At 40.8% G+C, this 24,212-nt stretch overlaps 1 protein-coding gene across 4 annotated transcripts in view; it reads right to left on the bottom strand.

The window, feature by feature from the left end:
- Positions 1–24,212, bottom strand: part of LOC120531758 (protein TANC1-like) — a 539,293-nt gene that overhangs the window by 262,556 nt on the left and 252,525 nt on the right. For all 4 annotated transcript variants that reach the window (XM_039757454.1, XM_039757458.1, XM_039757456.1 and 1 more), the window contains exon 6: positions 1,198–1,328. In XM_039757454.1, coding sequence (XP_039613388.1) covers positions 1,198–1,328 — 131 coding nt within the window. The remainder of the gene's footprint in view (positions 1–1,197; positions 1,329–24,212) is intronic.

The following is a 24,212-nucleotide window of genomic DNA, read 5'->3' as shown; positions in this document are numbered from 1 at the left end:
CTGACTTTTCTCTGTGTCAGTCCCCACCTTCTCTGTGCAGCATCATCACTACACCCTGTCTCCTGGGGTTCCACCCACAAGGGACAGAACTTCATTTAAGAGACAATACATCACTAATTACAGAGGAAATCAACAAAAAATATATAGCCATGAAAAACAATAATTAAAAATTAACATAATCAATAATAAAACAAAATACACAGATCCATAAACATCTACATACTGGTCATACATAGCTTGACACATTCGTGCAGCCTGTCTGGAACTCACTTTTTTAGTATACAATATCAAAAACACAACTTGAACACCAAGTTTTCAGTTCAATGTCCCTCAGTGGCTTATTGTGTGACCCTGATTAAGTCACTTTACCTAGCAGGGTTGGATTAGCAGAAACATCTGGCCTACACCTACAATTTGTAAATCACTTGGAATAAAAGTGTCAGGTCCAAAAACTTCATGTAAAATGCCCTCAGTCATTCAGTGTCTGTTTTTTTATTTGTTGGGAACACACAAGTGTAATAAGTGATCTCCCAACAAGGTTGTTTCCATCCATTGGTGCGCAGAGGTTTACTACTGGCGGGTGCACTTCCTCATAACATTTTTTAAAATTATTATTATTTGTTTTAACACTAGGGCAACATAAAAGGGAGAAGGCAAAATATAAAACTGAAAACAGCTCACGTTAGTACTTTTCAAAAGCAATGGGCTAATTAAAAGAGTTCAAGAAACCCGAAAGCCAAGTCGACATGACCACTTCTAATTTTGGACTGGAGGAGCCACACTCCCTCAAATTAGCCAGTTGTTTAAGGTCATGCCAAGTTTTTTTTTTAAATCTCATCAGACAAACACTTTACTCGCAAGCCATACATTAACACAACTTTCTCCTGGGCCCGGTAATAGTAAGTGACTAAAAGGGGCACAGTATAGAAAAGAATAAAATAAAACACACATGACATGAAAAAACTGAAGGAAACTGGCAAAGTAAAATTTCCCAAAAATAAAAAAAACACTGTAGCCCAGAAGGATGCCAGTACTCTCTCCCCCACCCTGGCAAATTCTTTATAAATTTCAGCCCAAAGCAATAAACAGAAACAAAGGCAGAGAAATGCATAAAAGAAAGCTATGCTCCCCATCCTGACCAAAGCCCAGACAGAGTGGCGCGCCCCGCTGGAGCAGCAGGAGCCACGCGGTGCATACCTTTTTATCATTCTTGTCTTCCATAGGTATGCGAGCTGCGCTTGGGATCCCTTCTCCGAGCAAGAAACCGAGTCTTGTCATCAGCTCCTGAGTTGCAGGGGAGGAGCCTGGTGCTTCATCAGTCTGCAGCTCTGAAAGAGAAATGACTCACATTATTTCATGTCGTGCTAATCCTGGCGTCGGTCTGGCAATCTTCTAGCGCTCTATTATTTCACTAGGGAGCAGGGCAAGGTCCAAACAAAGCCATCCATGTTCAGTGACAGCTCTCACTACCTAAACTGCAATCCCCCAGAAATAGGCATCATCACACACTCCATTGCTTATACTGCAGCCAAACCCTGATGTTCCACACTTACTCATGGGGCATTCTGGTTCTGACCCACAAGTGCCACACTTACCACTCACTATTATAAAAAGCAGCAAAGTAACAAAAGGCCAAGCCAATGCAATTCAGAAAATCATTTAGCTACTTTATCTCCTAGAAGGTAACAAGAAAATGATGTGTTGCTTCTGTTTTTCATTTCCTTCTGGCACACGTCCACATTTGAAAGGTTTGATGTTGCTTTTCATAACAACAGTCAACACAGCTAAGGACTTCATTTAAGCATTTCCCATTTCAGCTGCTGACGCCTCCCTAGTGTCTGCTGGTCTGCATCCCAGATCAACGCTGGCTAATATTTTAACATAAAGTAATAATTTGCCATCAGTTTGGACCTTTAATTTTTCTTAATAAGCAGCATGTCTGATAAGTGGTGTCTCTCATTCTTCTTCTGCTCATTTCTGTGGGGATAAAATCTGACAAGCCATGACCTTGAACTGGAGAAAATGTGAAGAGGAAATGGATGGCTGGGTGGATCACAACAAATTATGTCGGTTAAGGGGTTTAGGGGGTTAAAGCAAGACAAATCCAAGAGCCTGAAACTGTTGGAGCTGGAACAGCAAGTGTTACAAGTAACTACCATTAATGAAACAACATGGAAAATAGTTCAAAATGTCTTTTGAAATAACAGAAAATAGAAAAAAAAAAAAATTGCAGGCCAACAGTCCAAAAATAAAATGCAAGTAAAAACCATCATCAAGATATGGAGCTGTAGATACTTCTTTTGCTTCAGAAATTGTTATTTCTTTCAGTTTGTCTAGAAGTTGCAATGCATTTTATTACCTCTGGTGTGTTATCTAGAGCAAGCAGAACTTTTCAGTTTTGGCAACACACTGTTTTGCTTTCAACAATTCAAAATATGACTTGCCGTTCACCACATGATTGATGCAACTTTGCTAAGTGGTGGTCTTTAAAGAAACATTGATGTAAGGATGTTAAGGAAATGCTTTCATAGAAGTGGAAGTTTCAGCTACAGGTAGTTCCCAGGTTACAGATATACGACCTACGACTTACAAACGGGGCCACAGCTGCGACGCATGTGCCTCAGTAACTGCTGCTCCGTCATCTTTGGCCTGAGGACGCTGCACGCGGTGGCTGGACAGAGGCTGGAGGGGGGCGATTTCGCTGCTCGTGCAGTGTAGTGTCCCTTGGGCGGCTCCCGGCTATTGCTCGTGTGCAGGATGGAGGCTTGGTGGGGTGGTTCACTGCCAGCCCACTATGCCGCTGCAGCAACTACTCCTGACAGGATGCAGGCTGGATGGAGTGGAGGGGGGCGATTCACTGCCCTCCCACCACACACGGCTGCCCCCATTTGTTCTCGGTAGACACCTGGTAATGCTGCAAGCGGTGACCTGGTTGTGGCTGAACGGAGGCCATTGAGGGTGAATGGGGCGGTGGGGGGTAGGCATTGTAGTGTGCCTTGGTAGGCTGCATGTTGAATGGGGGTGGTGGTGGGTGATTCACTACCCGCCTTTGGCCGCACCGAGTTTGTTCTCGGTGAGTGGACGCTGCAGACAGCATACTGTAGTGGAGGTGACTGTGTGGTGGGCGAATGGTGAATTGCCCCTCGCTGGCCCCATTCATTCTCAATAGCAAGCCTGCTTGTACTGTTACACACATAGCAGGAAGTTGTCTCTGGTCAGTACATGAGACGTGTTGACGACGGGTGCCTTCCTGCTGTCATAGCGTGTACAGTGCTGTGCAGAAGAGCTCATCTTAACCTTTTGTTTTCACCCTTCAAGAATGTCTCAGAAACACAAATCTGATGCAAGTGCTGGTGATACAGTAAAGAAGAGAAAAACCATCACCATGGAAAATAAAAAGTTCAGAGAGAGGTGAAACTCCATCATTCATTGGCAGAGCACTTGGTTACAGTCGGTCAACAGTAGCATTTATTATAATAATGTACCTGTTCCGACTTACATACAAATTCAACTTAAGTACAAACCTACAGTCCCTATCTTGTACGTAACTCGGGGACTGCCTGTATTTCATGATCTTTTCAGTTGTCGCTGTGCATTTCTTTCTCTCTGTCATTCTTGCATTCTGTGTCCTGGAATTTGTCAAGCATCCCTTTGAGCCATCAAATTTGTCTGCTGTTCAACTGCTCGATATTCAGGATTACATTTTGCTTGTCCATGTGCGTCAGCCTCTTGTCTGCTTATTGGTTTTTATTCTTTATCACTTAATCACCTTCTGTGATGTGCTTGACACACAGCAGATGTCACTGTTGTTTATTCTGTTAATATGGTGGTTATCATTTGGTTTCTTATTAGTTTGCTGTAAACATACAATCACAGATCACAATGCCATCATTTATGGCCACCAGGTTGCCGGCACCTAAAATTATGGTCAGAATTACTCGTCCTTGTCCTGTGTGTCAGCATCTTATCTCCCTATTTGTCGTTGTGCTTTGTCATTTAGTCACCTTTTATGATGTGCTTGATACTCAGCAGACATCACTGCTATCTTTTATCTTTCTGCCATGAAGGCAGTCATCACACAGCTTCTTAATCCCAACAGGGTGCGGCTTTCTAAAAATATTTGAATTTGCAGAACATATCAGGTCATAAGCTCCTAATCAGGACCAAAACCAAGGTTCTAGCCCCAGTAGTTTGTGAGTTACTATGTGACAGATGGAGAGGCCTTAGCATTTTTTAATATAGATATACTACTGGTCAAAGGTTTTAGAACATCTCAGTTTTTTCAGTTTTTATGGAAAGTTTAATATTTTAATGTTTCATGAAATCAAGGCATAGAACAAATAAACAATGGCAAATAAAAAAAAGTCAAGGAATCATTAAGTGTACAAAATTTGTATTCAAATTTTTGATTCATCAAAGTAGCCACCTTTTGCTAATGTAACAGCCAAACTGTGGTAACCTTTATGATTCAGAATGACACTCACTCTGTGCAAGTCACCAACTCTGTCTCCTGCAGAAGATCCCCCAGACCATCACACTTGGTCCTCCATGTTTGACAGGTGGAGTCACACACTGAGGAACCATCCTTTCAATAACTCAACATCATACAAGAACCCTGAGTGATGAACTGAAGATTTCTAATTTTGATTCATTGACACTAAGACTTTCTTCCAGACTGCAGTAGACCACAGCCGGTATCTCAAGGCCCTATTTTGTCCTTTTAAGGAATGGCTTTCTTACTGCCTCTCGCCCTGTCAAAGCTGCAGCACAAAGTCTTCTCTTCACAGTAAAAACCGACACTTGCTTTTTTCGACCTGCACTGTTATGTTGTGCTGTGATGCGCCTGTGATCACTCAAGCTGGTGACCCTCAGAAACTTGTCTTCTGATTGGGTTGAGACTTTGGGTCTGCCAGGTCTCATCCTATCACAGTTTCTTCCAGTTTCCTTTGGATTGTGTAGGACATCACTGGACTCACTGAGAATTAGAATTTTTTTTAAATTCTCTAAATGGAAGGCCTACACTTCTAAAAGTAATAGTGCTCGGTTTTATTTCATTAGTAAATTGCTGTTTTCCTGCCATAACCACTGGAATATTGTCCAAGTAGTACTTCAGACTGTGTAGTATCAAAGTCTCTTCCAACTCTATTTTAAGACAGACAGAAGGTTTTTAAGTAATCAACAGAAGTTGGGACACCCGTGCAAATTGTTTGCTTCAACTTATTAGGCTTAATTTCCTTTAATTGCTGCAGAACATCTGTAGGTTGTAACCTGTTAGTCGTTCCCTGAAGAAGGCCCATTTGTAATATTCTGACATTTCTCTTTTTTCAGCTTTTGCTAACCTAAACTTTAAATTTAAACCTCTGTCATTTTACTGCTTACTGTTTCACCATTTTAGGCTAGTCATTGCATTTCAGCTGATTAATTTTGAAGAAAAACTGGAAAAACAGAGGTGTTCTAAAACTTTTGACCAGTAGTGTATATAAATATAAATTAATATTTAACGAGTGCAATAACTGTAATGAAAATGAAAAGTGCAATATTTTCGTGATAAAAATGTGTACAATTTAAAGGACAATTTAAAGTGCTTCAGTTTCCAAACAGCCATGCAAATAAACAAATGAGAGGGTAACAATATAAATGAAGAAAGAACAGCATCACCGACTGCTTACAGATCGAGAACAATCAAATCAGGTAATGATCAAGCTGTCCATACACAAGTAAAGTGCACAGTCCATCATTTCCTCCTTGTTTTTCGATTATAAATAATATCTTGCAGCTGTCCTAGGCTGCTCCTTTTCAAGTTATTGTTGCGTTTCTGAGCCCATAAGGATGAGGATGCCGTCATTTCCTCTGGAAGTTCTTTCTTTTTTAAACACAAAGTCAATGAGGGGTTAAGTTAATGTGAATGGCAGGTCACTCTCCAAAATAAATGTGGCAATAAATACTTTTTGGCTTCTTACACTGTCTGGAATACGCATGTGCAGTAAGATTAATGTAAACTGAGAGGCATGAATGCTGCCCTGGGCATTTGATCTGCATCATGTCACCACCTTTGGGTGGTGATTGAAGAACAGCTGTCTTTCACTGACAATGTTGCTACGGTCTCTTTACTCTACACAACAGCACCAGGATCAGACCGTATTTGACAGAGTATGCAGAACTACTCCTGCTCCAGGCTTTGGTCTCGTCATGTGTGGACTACTCCAACTCTCTGCTGGCAGGAATACTGGCATGTCTTACCAAACTGCTGCAGATGGTTCAAAATGCAGGGGCATGTCTGGTGTTCAACCATATGAGGCGGGTGTCAAGAACTTGGAGTCCCAAAAGCACATAACTCCTATAAATGTTTCCAACACTGTCCACTAGAGGGTGATTTACAACCAAAATCCCAGCTAGAAACAAAAAGGGCCTTGAAGAATCTTTGTAAATAAAATATTTCTTTTTAACAAAAATCTCTGTGGCACAAGAAGCTCTGTAGATCACAAAAGAAATTGCCTTGGAAGGAAAGAAAATCCAATGAAAGCACATTCTGAATATACAAGAGCACAGGTTCAAAAATCCGATAATCACAATAGGTACAAAGCACGGCAAAACACAAGTAAACACGCCACTCCCTAGAGCATTTAAAATGAACCGCCAGGAACTGCAGGAGACCCTCCATATTTATAGGGCAGAGGGCAGTTCCTGCCGGTGATTGGCAAGTGGTCCTTTCTCCTGGGTAACCACCACCAAAAAAGACAAAAGTATAAAAGTAGATAAAAAACAAAAGTAAGATTAACATAGATAAATAGAATAAAAACAGGCAAAAATGACAAATGATACGATTTTGAACCCACATGAGAGCAAGTACAGGTCACTCCTCTCTTCCGATCACTACACTGGCCCCTGTAGCGGCACATATTAAGTACAAATCCTTGAAGCATGCCTACAGAGTAGTCAGTGGGTATATGGAGACACCTGTAAGTCCTACTGTATGTTCCTCCTCACCCACTCAGGTCTGCTGATGAATGGCACTTGGTTGTGGCATCAAATCTCAGTCCAGATTCTTTTCATGTGTGGCTCAGAGCTGGAGGAATGAGCTGCTCACATCCATTTAAAATTCTGACTTCCTCGATGTCTTTTAAGGAGTGTTTGAGGACCCTCTTATTTGGCGAAATGTTTTGTAACCTTGGAATTCTAACTCGCTTGTATTTTAATTTGAGCTTTTCACTTGATGGTGATCATTTTTATACCCATGTCCTGAAACACTTGTACTCAAACAGTCCCCCAGACTGATCTTTATTCAATTATGTTAACCTCTTTTGTAGGTCGCTTTGGATAAAAGTATCTGTTCAGCAAACCCACCTTCATTGCACTCATGCCACAGTGGAGCTTCTTAGAACACACAGTGAAAAAAAAAAAAAAAGCAGCAGATTTGTTTTACTTTGTGACTAAGAGTGTAAATGTGTGATCCTTTGTGCCTTCTCGCTCTCTTAGCTAAGCCCAACCCTTTTATTTTTAACACCTCATTCCATTGCACTTGTGTCTTCCTGGGCAGTCTAATGGTCTGAAATCCCTACAGATTTTATTTTTTTCTCCAGCCGTCTGGAGTTTTTTTTTTTTTCTTTTCTGTCCACCCTGGCCATTGGACCTTACTCTTATTCCATGTTAATTAATGTTGACTTATTTTATTTTCTTATTGTGTGTTTTATTTTTCTATTCTTTATTATGCACTTTGAGCTACTATTTGTATGAAAATGTGCTATATAAATAAATGTTGTTGTTGTTGTTGTTGTTGTTCCTCAAACAATATGGGTGGAGCCTTTGAATTGTGCACAGAGCAGGCTCGTGATTGGTTAACTTTCTACCCTGTTTACCATTAGCAGTTACGAGAACATCACTCCACGATTGGTTACAATACATTTTTCAAAACAAAAACCTGTATTGCTGTCTTTAATGTGGTTGTCGTGGATTTAAAAAAGGTGTAACGTACAGTGTATATTTTTCTGAATGTAAAACAACCATATTTCAAAAATATTATATATTGCTGGAGAGCTTTCAGGTGAGCAGAAAGACTGTGTGTACAGGAGACGGTTATCCTGTCGATCATTCAAACAAATAAAAAAAAGAGAGGCAAACCCAATGCAGATCCCGCCAGGATACCACAGCAGAAGCTTCAGCTCAAAGAGTTTGGTCAGAATGCATGCAAAGGTTTGCCAGGATTCACACAAAATTCTTTTTTTTTTGCTCTTTATGTATTTTTTTAATGTCATTTTGACATTTTGGATAGTTTTGGAGGGAAAGGAGTCATCTTGGATGGTTATAAGTAATTGTATCTAGGTATATGTTAATAATTATCATCTTTGTTTAGCACTGATGGCACTTTTTATGCACTTCTGCCATCATTGTGAGTTGCTGTTGCTTGGACTCAGGTCCTAATTACAAGACTATACCCCCTAGGCTATGTCATCAGCATAAAGCTTTAAAATCCAACACATCATGTTCAGTGACATCTGAGATTGTCTCTAGCAGTTCCAGTACGTTTGCCTCTAAAGAACTGCTGTATAACAAGCCTTTTCTGCCTAGTGTTTGTGGTATTGCTGCCTGGTTTTCTTCATCTTCTGATTTTGAATTTTGCTGTGTTCAAGGTTATGATCCATGTCCTGGTCTGTTTTTGGCACATTCTTTTTGCAGAAGGGAAGTTTGGGCTTAAAAAAGCACATGGACTTTGTTAATGCTGCACGAACCAGCTGAACTGATAGCTCTTCTATCTGGCATTTATTTATTTTTGCCTGTCTTTTACACTTTGTGGCAGTACAAGGAGGACCTTCATAAGTAGCCACTCCATAAGCATGTGGTGTACAAAACAGTAGGTGAGCAAACATCATGAGAAAACCAGCATTGGATTTTGGAAATTAAATTTAATAAAATGTAAAAGTAAATTTAAAAATGAAACAAAAAATTATCCAACCATCATATATAAGGAGGTCAGAAAACAGATTATGGTGGCACATAATCTCCACTGGAAAATAACTGGTTGATCAGTTCCCCAAATTACAAATCTAGCCTGCCAATTGCTTTTTATTTTGGAGACCTGCTGCCAAAAAGGACATGCCCCCTTAACCATATGTTAAGTACTTAAAGGCATACATCTATTTTATCAAGCCATTGCATTTCCTTTATTACAAGTATTTCCAATGCTTAATAGATAATCTGTTGGTTGGGTTTTTCTTAGGTTCGATTAGGTTAGGTAGACTTTATTTTCCCAGAGGGAAACTTCACGCCATTCGGGTGAAAATATTACCCAAGTAGCTCCTCTGTTGGTCTCCGAAAGAAAGAAAGAAAGAAAGAAAGAAAGAAAGAAAGAAAGAAAGAAAGAAAGAAAGAAAGAAAGAGACCTCCACAACAGCTTTCAATGTGCTTTAAACTCACCAGCAGTTGACAGTTTGGCATGTCAGGCCTTCACAAACCTTTAGTACTTAATTTCAGTTGAGCGTCTTAAAAATAGAGTGTATAAATAGGCCAACACTGGAGTTGTCAGTCCTAAACGTAATGAATGAACCAGTTATGTGTGCTGAACTTTCAAATGGTGCCACTGTGAATGGTGACGGCAAGCTGCCAATTTGTTTTGTGTCAGCAGTTGATTTCATATGAATAGCAGGAAGTATAAAGGTCCAAATAGGCATTTAATTGCACGGGGTTGGGGGGGGGACTGAAGGTTTAAATATAGTGATGGTAATTATGGTTCAGGTCGATGAGTAAACACAGGTTTAAGTAAAAGTAGGCACACATGACAAATTCGCTAAAAACGTTGTTTAGAAGCCTGGTTTTTAAACTCTTCAGTTTGGCATACATTTTGTGTGTCCCAAGCACAGCCTGTTCACTCTGACCTCAAGTAATCAAAAGTGCCCACAACTTCCATTGCAGTCTGCCAATATGCAGTTTTCTCCTGTGGCCTACATGTTCCTCCAGTCTGATGCATAACTTCCTCCCAACGTCCACAATGGGTTCTCCTGTGAAGAGTTATTCAGGTGCAAGCTGCAGACAGGGCCGAAGCCACCATTAAGGCATTCGCCTAGGGTGCAGATCGTAAGGGAGGAAGGGGGACCCAGAACAGTCGGTTGGCGCACTAGCAAGCTTGGCCTATGGCAGAAAATAACCTAGTACCGGCACTGGCTACAGGCATGCAGAAACTGGAGAGGCTTGTGCTGGAGTACAAAACAATGCCTTTCTCTTTTAATTACACACATTTCAATTCACTTGGCCAGAGGTAATGACAGTAATGAATTCTGTCCTAAAATTTCATGTTAACACCTTTTGAACTGGAAGCTCAGTCAGGAGGATTTGAAGAAAGCAATACAAACCGGATTAGGTGAGCTGTGACACAACATTGACCTATCATCTCATTAAATGATACAAAATAAAAATAAAAAAATAGTTATGTTACTAACAAATGACATTTCTTCACAACATTGTTTAGAAAGTGTGGAGGACTGCCTGCTTCTCATGCCGGTCCTCACCCCCAAGCCGCCAGGAGGAGCTCTCCTGACAGCAGGATAGTGCCCCGAGGTCCAGCAGGGCCTCATGGACTTTGTAGTATTTATACACAGCCCTGCTGGATACCTTGGGGGCCACCAGGAGTCGCTGTGGGGGGGCTTATGGGCTCTTTTATGCCTTATGACCCGGGAGTACGTCACGGTCACATGACGGGAAGGAACGATGTGCTCCCGGGTTGAAGTAAAGGACTGATTGCCCTGACCCGGAAGGAATAAGGAACTGTGGACTGATGGGACAGGAACACCTCCGGGTCAGGGGCTATAAAAGGACTATAGCTCAGTCCAGACACTGAGCTGAGCTGGGAGGTAGAGGAGCAAGTGTCTGGGCGAGGAGGAGAGTTTATTAGGAGTTAGTTATTGGTTGATGAATAGTTTAGTTGTAAAAGAATAAAAGAGTCTTGGACTTTTACCTGGTATCTGGAGTTGTCCCTGAGGGTTCAAGGGAGCACTAGCGCCCCCTACTGCCACAAAAGTAATTACATGCTTAATGTATGCAGTTTGCTTTAAATATTCACAGAAAAAACAAGTTTAAGCTAATTCTTATTTGCTTTTTGTATGGGCCAAGAGTGACTTCACATTTCTCAAAAAAACATATAATATATATGTCTAGAGACCACCATGATGGCTCAGTAAGTGTCACATTTTTAAGCAAATCCAACACCTCATGAAGGCAACCCTAAATGTAGGAGCACCTCATTAAGCTGGTCCTAGAGACAGCAAGCTTCGGTTTACGATGAAGCACCTATAATCAAAAAGTCTTCTAAAAAACCCTATTAGATATATAAATGTGTGTTGTGTGTGCAGAGAGCACATTACACATTTTAAAAATATAATTCAATAGTTAAAATGACAGAAAGATAGTGCTGCAAACAGAGGCACTTCTCAAATGTGTGGAGCCCAACAGCTGCGGTGGTCTACACATGTCTGTGTGTCTGTCTCCACTGTTGCAGTGCTCACTACAACATACAAATTAATTATTAAACTTCAGTTACCTTTTGCCACTGAGATCCTGAACGGAAAAAAGCAATTTTAACTTTTTATTTTTCTGCACTTTCTCTGTGAAAACCCAGCAGTGGGTTAAAATGCACAGACTGGAGAAATAGTGGATGTGTGCTTTAGGAAGAAGCCCTGTGAGTATAACCTTTGCTGTGCAGGATTTCACTGCTATTCACTATGCACTTTTTTATGGGTTGTCCCCAGACATGTATTCTCGTTTGAGAATCATGTTTGGCCTTGCAAGCCTACGCAACTTAGACACACCAGACAGCCTGAAATGACCTAACTATTCAGGCTAGCAGAGAAAGTGCAAACTTTACACCCTGGAATACTAATTCACTCTCCAGGAGTTATGAGGCACTGTGGTCTCTGCTACTGGTATGAAAATCCATAGCAAAAATAAAATATTCAGCAGATATTCATCAATTCCCATTTTTATGCTTGCTTTTTTCCACAGCCTGCTCAGTGGCACAAGATAGTGAAGTCCACAAAGGCAGAAACAGGTGCAGGGCAGGAAACAGCAATGGTCAGATTAGTATTGGCCATCGTCAAATTGGCAAAAGTTCAAAAATTAACTAATGGACAGGTGTTGTTGGTTTCCATTTATCTTAATCAGTTTCAAACTACTTTGTTTTCCTGCGTGTTTTAAAAAATCTGTGTCTCCATGTGTATTACTTCCATATTTAGTAATCTGTAAAATGTATATTTGCATTTTACCTGAGAACTAAGGGGAAGTGCATTTAGGACTGAAGCCAGTGAGCACTACAATAAACACAGCGTTGTGGGACTTTGGATCAAACTAGCGAGACATGGAGTTGAAGCAGAAACCTTGACAACCTTTAAAAAGAATCTTGATGAGATATTGGAACAGCTTAGCTATTAGCTGAACAAACGGGCTTGATGGACTGAATGGTCTCCTCTCATTTGTCAGATTTCTTATGTAACCTGTCACAATGCCTGCACGCTGCGAGGATTGCTATACAAAAATAAACTGATTTGAATTAGCATCAAGAATTGATACTTAACAGTATATACAAAAATAAAATTCATATTTTTAGCTTCTAAAAGTTTAATCCTTTCAGCCAAAAACATTTATGAAAATATCCAACAGGTATAAGATAGAATTGACTTGAGTCTCCCCTCCTTAGAATGTTAATTTTGAGCATTTGTGTTTTTTACCCCACCTCCCCATCCCCACCACTCATTGGATAAAACATATTTGGCTTGGCAATCTGTTCAGCCTGGCCTTTGAGGAAGTTGGCAGGTGCCATCCAGAGTTTCTCAACTGCCACACCACAATGTCATTCAATACTCTCAGCAAGCATGTGAGAGCGGCCCAACTTTCTTACTGTAAAGTGTGTACGTAAGGAGATTCAAGAGGCACTTACCTAAAGATCTGTGCCCAGCTGTGCCAAGTGCTGCAGCGCACTGCGGCTCTGAGTTTAATAATCTGCTGATTTCTGCATTTACAAGACAGGGTCCTAGCTCTCCACAGTCACTCACCAAAAAATGAAAAGCCGGATTTCATACGAATGGAGTGCAACAATGAGCCTGTCTGCGCAGCGTTCTGTTCTGAGGAGACTTGGGCGAGATTATTTGCGAGCTGGTAAGATAAGAGTGGAATTTTGGAAGGTTTCCTAAATTCTTCAATTGACCACTGATGAAATACAATCCAATGTACTGTTTCCTCAAAGACTGCGGTGAATGATAACATCAGAATTATTATTATTCCAAATAAATGATTAGAAAAGAGTTTCTTGCTTTTAGAAAAATGATCCTCAGAGGAGTCATTCTCAATCAATGGAGAACCTGAACATGCTTGGAGATCTCAGTAGCTCACTTCCCCCAGACTCCAACTGCAGACGTTATCATCATAAGAGTGAAATTGGTGAGGTGTTTGGGCTAAGGGCTTGTGGAAGCTTCCTCATTAGCTAAATGCTTGGCTATTTACATTTATTTATTTGGCTGATGGCTTTATCCAAGGCTACTTACATTTGTGATATAACTGGTTACATTTGTGTTGTTTTTTTCTATTGAACCACAGGCAGGTTAAGTGACTTGCTCATGGTCACACAGTGTCAGTAGTGAGATTTAAACCCACAACCTCAGGGTTTGAAGTTCAAAGCCTTAACCCCTACACCACACTGCTTGCCAAAACTAAGTACACGTCAGGAAGGTTGTAGTCAATGCTTACTATGAAAGGTGCTACATAATTTAACAGTTGGCAGGCTTCGTGGCATACTGGATAAAGCTTTGGACTTCAAACTTTGAGGTTTTGGGATCACATCTTGCTACTACCACTGTGTGACTCTGAGCAAGTCACTCAACCTGCCTGTGCTCCAATTGGAAAAAAAAACAAAAGAAATGTAATCAGTTTTATCTCAAATGCTGTAAGTCACCTTGGATAAAAGTGTCAGCCAAATGAGTTAATTTCATGAGAGAAATTGCTCATATTCACGACAACAATCAGGCCAAGTAGCTTTACTGTCACACCATCTACACTCTGAGTAGAGCGTTGGATCTGAGGCTAGGGATCTGCGCCAGCAATCAGAATCTCGTAAATGCCTGAAGTGATTCCATCCTGTATGACCCTTGAGCAAGGCCCTAAACTTGCAATTGCTCTGTCCTGGGTACAACTTTAACCTGCATCCAGCCATGCAAGCAGGCCCTCCAGCCACTGTAATAAAAAACACACACTGTACCATTCCACCTGAACTAGTGTGGTGCTGAGGTATCACCCATTGCATGGCTGCGCTCAGCTCCTAATATGGGATCTTGCGGTGACTTATCATGTTGTTGGTGCAGCAACAACCAGCATTAGTTCATGCTCTCAACTCCACACTCAGTGTTGCAGTATACAGTGGCAGAAAATATGGTCCCCAGGACCAGAGTGCAACATATGCATAAAAACAGGACAAGTAAAGAGCTATATTACACAATAATAAATAATAGGTAATGAATGTGTAATAATAAATTGAAATAGATAGTAATGTGTGAATTGATGACAGATACAACTAATAAAAAAGAGCAGAGTACTAGGAGTAGATCTGAAGATCTGAACCTGGAAGACCTGTTTCTGATGGTATGGCAACTTCTATCACATAGAAGTGGGACAAAGAGACTATGGGAACGGTGGGAGCAATCCTTCACAATGAAGTTGGCTTTGCAGACACAACACTTGGTAAAGATGTCTTTAATGGGTGGTAGATCCTTTGTGCTGTGTAACCTATCCGTTGTGGTACACTGCAGTCAGTGACAATGCAATTCTGAGACCAGACAGTGATGCAGCTGGTCAAAATGCTCCTGAAGGTGCCCCTGTAGAATGTGGTGAGAATATGAGGAGGTAGGCTGGGCCTCCTCTGCCATCGAAGAACTTGGAGATGCTGCTGCGACCTCTTATAGATAGATAGATAGATAGATAGATAGACAGACAGACAAATAGACAGACAGACACCCCTCCCATGGGTGGAATTGAAGAGTCACATAGTGTGGGGGAGGAACGATCTCCTCAGTCTGTCGGAGCAGGACGGTGACAGCAGTCTGTTACTAAAGCTGCTCCTCTGTCTGGAGATGATCCTGTTTAGTGGATGCAGTGGATTCTCCATGACTGACAGGAGCCTGCTCAGCGACCGTCTCTCTGCCACAGATGTTAAACTGTCCAGCTGCTTACAATAGAGCCTGCCTTCCTCTCAAGTTTGTCCAGGTGTGAGGGGTCCTTCTTCTTTATGCTACCTCCCCAGCACACCACCTCGTAGAAGAGGGCACTCGCCACAACTGTCTGGAAGAACATCTGCAATATCTTACTGCAGATGTTGTAGGACGCCAACCTTCTAAGGAAGTATAGTTGGCTCTGACCTTTCTTACACAGAGCATCAGTATTGGCAGTCCAGTCCAATTTGTCATGTAGCTGCACTTCCAGGTATTTATAGGTCTGTACCCACTGCACACAGTCTCCTCTGATGATCACGGGTTCCATGAGGGGCCTGGGCCTCCTAAAATCCACCACCAGTTCCTTGGTCTTGCTGGTGTTCAGGTGTAAGTGGTCTGAGTCGCACCATTTAACAAAGTCTTTGATTAGCTTCCTATACACCTCCTCCTCTTTGATTAACTTCCTATACTCATCCTGCTGCCGCCCACAATAGCAGTGTCATCAGCGAACGTTTGCACATGGCAGGACTCCGAGTCGTATTGGAAGTCCAATGTATATAGGCTGAACAGGACCAGAGAAAGTACAGTCCCCTGTGGCGTTCCTGTGTTGTGACCTGAAGTTCCCAAGGCGTACATATTGAGGTCTGTCTGTATGATAGTCCACGATCCATGCCAACAGGTGTGAATCTACTCCCATCTCTGTCAGCTTGTCCCTAAGAAGCAGAGGTTGGATGGTGTTGAAGGCGCTAGAGAAGTCCAGAAACATAATTCTTATAGTACCACTGCTTATGTCCAAGTGGGAGAGGCTCTTGGCTTTAGGCATGGTATTAAATGTCTCAGCGAGGTCAACTGCCAGGAGCACATCTAGGAATTTGATTTACTTCATCATTTATTTTTTCTGAAAGTACCAGATGGTATTTGATTACTTTGTTTATTATATAAATTAGATATGTTAAAATGTGTTCTTTTGTTTACTCAAGTGCCCTTTATCTAATATCACATGTTGGCTGAAGACATGAAAATAAAGTATGTAATGACACAGGAAATCAGGAAGGGGGCAGTCTATTTATGGCGCCGTAAAAACTTTAAAACTAGTAGCATTTATATGTATAAAGTTATTACATTGTTTAAAGTGAACACCTTCTTGATATTACTTGGCAGCTTACAAAAGTTCATTTTTAGTTTAAGAATTGCATTACAGTGAGCAAAGTACAATTCAGGAAGACATATAGTACTACATGGTCCCGTAGAGGCCTACAAGTCCACTTTGTTGAAGACATTACTGTCTATACCGTGAACCTTCGGCATTTTGTATGCAGTGCCCTTGAGTCATGCTGTGTGCTGTGACGATTTTAAAATCTGATGCTCTTACCAAGTACTTGCAATGATGCTCAGCTTGTGTTAAACTGGGGGCTGCTGATGAATGGTGATTACAGCCGTCCTTATGGCCTGTGTTTGTATTGATGCTTTATTTGCGTGAGCGTCACCAAATCAAACTTCAAGCAACTGATGTTGTTATGGCAATAAATTATTTACATCATTTGGAAAGGTGCTTAAGACTAAGAAAGCTGCCTGCGACAATAATGCCACAAGATCTTTACACGTAATAAAGTCAATAATTTCTGACACTTTAATAAAGCAGCAAGTAGAAAGGGCTCAGTCATCATTCGCATTTGGGTGACAGGTTGTGTAAAAATCTGAATTAGCGGTCACGTTGGAAGGTAAATATCTACTTGATGCTTCACAAACACTGTGTGATAATGTCAAAGGTGACAGCTACCATAAAAATGAAATTTTAACTAATAGGGGACATTTTCTGAATCCAGTTTACATCTGTCTTTAACGTCAATATTTTTAAGTGCTTCATGAAGCTGTTTATATGTAACATACAGTGCCAATATAAAGTATTCACCCCCTTGGAAGTTTTTACATTTTATTGTTATAAGGCATTGAATCGCAGTGGATTTACCTTGGCTTTTCAGACACTGATCAACAGCAAATGACTCTTTAATGGTACCGCACAGCCATTTTTTTAATGGCAGTCAAGTCAGGTTTCTCCTTTAATAAATTACAGGACAATGTTTTCTTCAATTGTGGATTTCAAATTTCATTTCAGAGTGCTGCCTCCTGTGTGTCCAAACAGAAACTTCACATGTTTCGGTTCTTTAGATTAACTAAATGATCAAAGGAAGTGAGGAGCTAATCCAAAATAAGAACAACTTCATGGAGTTTCTATTATTAACAGACAAGTGAGATTAATTACACCAAACTGCTAGTGTGGTTCCTTTCAGATGGCTGATCTTCACCATCACTGATCCATGTTTTTGTAACACTAATTCATTAACTATTGGATTATGGTGGCAACCTAACATCCCCTCAATAGATAAAGGAGAAAAGTACACCCTTCTAATGTACACATTTGTAATGTGAGAAACTGACCCTGCTGACAGACTCTACTACATCTGTTGTTTAAATTAGCATACGCGGCAAACTGATCCGTGCGCTGGCTCATGACGTCAAGCAGGGTACCGAGGACAGACATGATATTCACCCAGAGGGAAGCACTACTTGGTGACCTATCCATTTTCTGATCCTCAGGAGGCCTGCTTCCTTGACTTTGAAAATCACTGTTCTCAAGTACGTTTTCTCTTCTATTGTAGCACAAGAACAGGACGGCCTTGAGAACAGCTGAGGTTGAATTTGAAATCTCAGAAAGATCTGACTCCCTGCTAGGGACATCCTACAGCTGTGCTCAAAGTAATCTAACATGAGAGCAACTGGAAATGGAAACATGAGCTATGAGAAAGGCAAAATATGCAGGATACTGACAAATTAATTCACACTTTCATTTCTAGTAGGATTGACCACTGAAATGCAGTGTTCTCTAGCTGTTCAAATTGTTCTTTATACAGCATTCTGTTAATTCATAATGCTGCTTTAAGAATTACTACAGGAACAAGAAAATATGAACACATAACGCTAGTTCTTAAGTCCTTAAACGGACTCCCGGTTAAGTTTATAATAGATTTCAAAATCCTCCTTTTAACATATAAAGTCTTAAATGTCCAAGGTCCTGCTTACTTATCTGAATTTATTGTTAATTACAAAGCAGAGTGCACATTGACATTTCAAGATGCACGCCCGCTTATGATTCCAAAGATTAATAAAATAACAGTGGGAGGCTGGGCTTTTATTTACAGGGCCCTGAAACTGTGGAATGGTCTGCCAGCTTCTAAAAGTGGTTCCCCTTTAGTCTCAACTTTAAAATCCTGGCTGAAGACTCATTACTTCAGTTTAGCATACCCTGACTAGAGCTTCTCATTAGCTCTGCATACTGCATCTCTCCTGTTTGACATTTGAACTAAAACATAAGAAATATGATACTTACAATTTGTTACTAACAAACACCTACTCTGTTTCTCTTCTCAGTTACTCATACAGTGCATCCGGAAAGTATTCACAGGGCATCACTTTTTCCACATTTTGTTATGTTACAGCCTTATTTCAAAATGAATTAAATTCATTTTTTTCCTCAGAATTCTACACACAACACCCCATAATGACAACATAAAAAAAGTTTACTTGAGATTTTTGTAAATTTATTGAAAATAAAAAAATTGAGAAAGCACATGTACATAAGTATTCACAGCCTTTGCCATGAAGCTCCAAATTGAGCTCAGGTGCATCCTGTTTCCCTGATCATCCTTGAGATGTTTCTGCAGTTTAATTGGAGTCCACCTGTGGTAAATTCAGTTGATTGGACATGATTTGGAAAGGCACACACCTGTCTATATAAGGTGCCACAGTTGACAGTTTATGTCAGAGCACAAACCATGCATGAAGTCAAAGGAATGATTGTCTCGAGGCACAGATCTGGGGAAGGTTACAGAAAAAATTCTGCTACTTTGAAGGTCCCAATGAGCACAGTGGCCTCCATCATCCGTAATTGGAAGCAGTTCGAAACCACCAGGACTCTTTCTAGAGATGGCCAGCCATCCAAAGAGGACTGTTTCACTTATGTTAGGTAGAATGCCCAGAGGGGACTGGGCGGTATCATGGTCTGGAATCCCTACAGATTTTATTTTTTCTCCAGCCGTCTGGAGTTTTTGTTTTTCTGTCCCCTGGCCATTGAACCTTACTCTTATTCGATGTTAATGTTGATTTATTTTTTATAATTATGTCTTTCATTTTTCTATTCTTTAATATGTAAAGCACTTTGAGCTACTGTTTGTATGAAAATGTGCTATATAAATAAATGTTGTTGTTGTTGTTGTAGCCATCTAAACTGAGGGATCGGGGGAGAAGGGCCTTAGTCAGGGAGGTGACCAAGAACCAGATGGTCACTCTGTCAGAGCTCCAGAGGTCCTCTATGGAGAGAGGAGAACCTTCCAGAAGGACACCCATCTCTGCAGCAATCCACCTGTCAGGCCTGTATGGTAGAGTGGCCAGACGGAAGCCACTCCTTAGTAAAAGGCACATGGCAGCCCGCCTGGAGTTTGCCAAAAGGCACCTGAAGGACTCTCAGACCATGAGAAACAAAATTCTCTGGTCTGATGAGACAAGGATTGAAATCTTTGGTGTGAATGCCAGGCGTCACGTTTGGAGCAAACCAGGCACCGCTCATCACCAGGCCAATACCATCCCTACAGTGAAGCATGGTGGTGGTAGCATCATGCTGTGGGGATGTTTTTCAGCGGCAGGAACTGGGAGACTAGTCAGGATAAAAGGAAAGATGACTGCAGCAATGTACAGAGACATCCTGGATGAAAACCTGGTCCAGGGCGCTCTTGACCTCAGACTGGGGTAACAGTTCATCTTTCAGCAGGACAACGACCCTAAGCACACAGCCGAGATATCAAAGGAGTGGCTTCAGGACAACTCTGCGAATGTCCTTGAGTGGCCCAGCCAGAGCCCAGACTTGAATCCGATTGAACATCTCTGGAGAGATCTTAAAATGGCTGTGCAACGACGCTTCCCATCCAACCTGATGGAGCTTGAGAGGTGCTGCAAAGAGGAATGGGCAAAACTGGCCAAGGATAGGTGTGCCAAGTTTGTGGCATCATATTCAAAAAGACTTGAGGCTGTAATTGCTGCCAAAGGTGCATCGACAAAGTATTGAGCAAAGGTTGTGAATACTTATGTACATGTGATTTCTCAGTTTTTATTTTTAATAAATTTGCAAAAACCACAAGTAAACTTTTTTCAAGTTGTCATTATGGGGTGTTGTGTGTAGAATTCTGAGGAAAAAAAATAATTTAATCCATTTTGGAACAAGGCTGTAACATAACAAAATGTGGAATTAGTGATGCGCTGTGAATACTTTCCGGATGTACTGTATGTAGCACTTGGTGCTACTGATCCACTGTCAAATTGTTCATCTACATATGGAAAAATCATGTCAGATAAAAGAGCACTGCAATCATGGGTAGGGTCCTTTCAGGCCAGTTGTGGGGGAGCAGCTTGTTGGCTGAGGTCCCCAGGACTCTGAACAAATCTGTATCCTCATATGTGATAGTTTTGTATATCCAAGCTGGGACGCTTCCAGTGAGCCACTGCCAACTAACATATGGGGGATGGAACTGCTTCTGGCCTACAGATTCTGCTCGTCCATCCCATGACACCTTCCATCTTGGCAAGATGTCATGCCATTGTCCAGTCGGGATGCTCGTTTGTTTTCCATGTCACTCACACAGTCCATTATTGAGACAGTACACACACACATATCCATGGAAGTCATGCAACATATTTTTAAATACCAATCTACAGAACACAAATAGTTATGGAATTGAGGCCAAAAAAACCCAAAAACATTTTGGGGCAGAAATTTCAATCCAGATCCCTGCGAGTTCTGAGACAGCAGGCACAAACCACTAGCATGCTGTAAATTAGTTCTTATTTTATAAACTAACATTATCAGAATTCAAAAAAATATTCCATAGCAGCGTCACACTGACCAGCTCTTACGCAAGATAAAATCAAAGTACGAGCAGAGACACTAAGAAACTAGAAGAAGATTGAAAAAGATGCAACATCAAGAAAAGAAAACAACAATGAAGTATAAAACCAAAAGTTCTTTCACGGTACAACGACGCGACGCAGAGCCCATTTTAGTAATGTAAGGTAAGCATTTCAGAAAAGTGACAATAAAGAGGCAACTCTCCATCCTTGTTAAAACTGAAGACCCCTTTACTAAACAGTGGGACCTCCAGAGGGCTGGCACCACAAATCTAAGTGAACATTCACTTGAAACCAACGTGATGAGGCTATAACATGACAAGAAGCCCTGAAAACCCCAGCCCACCAATGTGTTTTTTCACGCTCCCCTTTAATTTGGAGTCCTTCAGCTTTGTTCATGCTCCTCTGGTTCTCTGATTGCAAGCATCCATATAACACAGAAAATCTGCAGCACACCAGTAAAACCATTTATATTCGATGCCTTCCCATTCATGTAACTGCAGAGAAGTGCAGTGTAGTTTAAAACAAAGAAATGTGACACGCTACTTATTTTCCATGAGTCTGTATGTGGAAGGTGCCCACTGAAATCCTAGCAAAAGTCTTTTCCTACTTCAAGTTTGCTGCATATCAGGCTGAGCACATTGACTCTCCTAGGCACTGTTGTCCTCTCCTTGAACGAGCAACCAAGCAAGGTAATGGAAAAACAAATGTCAAATTAATTTTATGTGACCATATGTGTTGAATTTATGTGCATATTCTCTGCTAACAGCGTTATTTTGTGTTACTGATGACAGTCATAGTACTGCTGCATGTAGGGATATATGTGTGACTAAACTGTTGGCAGTCAGAATTTAGAGCCATAACTGAGGTCCCAAAAGTAAAGAAGGCCTCATAGTTGGTATGCCAGGTCAAAGCAGGATCAGAAAAGATCAGAAAATGAATGGATTCACAGCATGGGCAATTATGTGAAAGGGTCTAAACCATATGACAAAACATATACTGTGCATCTAATCCAGAACACAATTCAAAACCAGAATTAAATTTCAGAATAAAATTTGAATCGAAAGAATTCACCCACAACACACCTCACAGACAGGTCAAGAAAATGTCTGCACGAGAAAGGAAATGATTTCAGTGTTTGTTTTTCCTTAGAGACTGTTATTTCTAACAAAAATGAAAATGATAGGCATAAAGGGGATTAAAATGATATTTAAGAACGAAGGACAATAATCTGAGCTAGGGGCTGCACAAAGTGCCTTTGTTATCTGAGACTTGCTTTGTTGGTATAATTTCACTTTGTTGCTGTATATTTGTAACTTGTGTTATTTTGTGATGATTGTCTGTAATATGTCTTTAAAGGTTTAGTTTGCTTAAAGGAAAGAAGCAGCTTTCTGACAGTATGAAAAACCCGTTCCACTATGAATGCCTGCTCTACTCAGAGAATACCAGGTTTTTATATCAGAGAATACCAGATCAGAACCAGTATAAACTACGGACTATAGATCCCTATAATATATATGCTGTAAATGTGTAAGGACAAAAACACAAATGTGACCTAGGCCAAGGGCTACAGAGAAGAGATGAGTTGGTAGAAATTTCAAGGACATAAGTAATACCGAAACAAAGAGTCAAGGAGACCAGACCATGAGAGAGGAGATGGCCGTATAATATGATGTCCCACTTGAGTAAGATGTGCATCAAGGAAGCAGCATGAATTCAGGTTAATACAAAAACCATTATTCCATCCATCCAGAGAACATGCCAGATTACAGACTAACCAGCCCACAATAATAAAGTCTTTGGTTATCAAGACATAATGGGTGTCTAGAGGCCAAACAAGACAAGTTGCTATCTATCCAGGTTGTATTTGGTATGATTTGTCACATGTATTACTTTGTTTCTGTTTTGAGCAAATTTAGGAACTTCAAATTGTGTGTAAACGTTCACTCCTGCTCGTTTTTGTTTGTGACATACGAGGACTACAGCGGGGAGTTCAGACAGTCTGTTTATATCCATGTAATAAAGAGTCTCAAAGTGAGAACAGGGTCACCCTATGAACCATCCACAATTGAAGTTAAGTAAATGAATGCTGAATAGTGCATGACTAATACATGCTTCCGCATATACATATCTGTGAATCTAGCCTAAGCGTCAGCTGCTTGGGCCTGTCCTAGATATTATAGCAAGCTTTGGGCAGAAAGCCAGGGTACCTCGTACAAGAATGCAGTGAATGTAAAAATATGAAAATGAAGATGGAACAAAAATAAGAGTAAATACACCAAGGATTCTCTTTAATTAACTACAGTTGCATGCCCTAACTGTCCAAACCACCAAAGGTCAGTAGACGAAGAAAATAAAAGGGCAACTTATGATTTTAACCACCAACAAAATAAAAAAAGATCAGTGGTGATGTCTGAAACCGGACGACAAAGGCAGATGCTCCGGTCAAATTAAGCCAAAGAGGAAGGTCACAGAAAAACACTTGACCACAAATATGATGCAACACAGGGCAAACTCCACATGATATTCCAACTAACAAGATTTCTGAAGTGTGTTGCGCTTTGAGTCTTTTATCAATTCCACAATTCAAAACAAAGGGACAAGTACATAAAAAAATAACCTGGATAGCATAATGGCACAGTGGTTAGCACTTCCGCCTCAAAGCTCCAGACACTCCCAGTCCAACCCCAGGACAGTCTGAACAGATACAGCTTGTTTTCCTCATGTCCCTGTCTTATTTTTCCCCGTGTAAATCTAAAGCTATGTACAACTGTACATTAGGCTTATTGGCATCTCCAAGGGAAGCTGGTTGTATATGAGTGTGCCTTAAAGTCGACAGAATTCCATCTTACATTCCTGCTGTTATGATTCTTGGTGTTTTAAAAATGCCAGAGTGCTTGGTTCAGCTTCTTTTGTTTTTCGTTGTTACATTTTGCTTTTTTTTTCTTTGTGGAAGTGCTGCATCAAACACATCATTATCCAAAGCTTACAGATATCCTTAAAAAGCAATCTTTCATGTATGTAAGTGTGTAGCTCAAGAGGTTTTGAATACCTGGTTCCTGACATTTTGATTCTTTT

This window comes from Polypterus senegalus, chromosome 6, assembly GCF_016835505.1.
Source record: "Polypterus senegalus isolate Bchr_013 chromosome 6, ASM1683550v1, whole genome shotgun sequence".
Taxonomy (NCBI): domain Eukaryota; kingdom Metazoa; phylum Chordata; class Cladistia; order Polypteriformes; family Polypteridae; genus Polypterus; species Polypterus senegalus.
The sequence above is the reverse complement of the archived record's forward strand: the minus strand, read 5'-3'. Positions and strand labels throughout refer to the sequence as shown.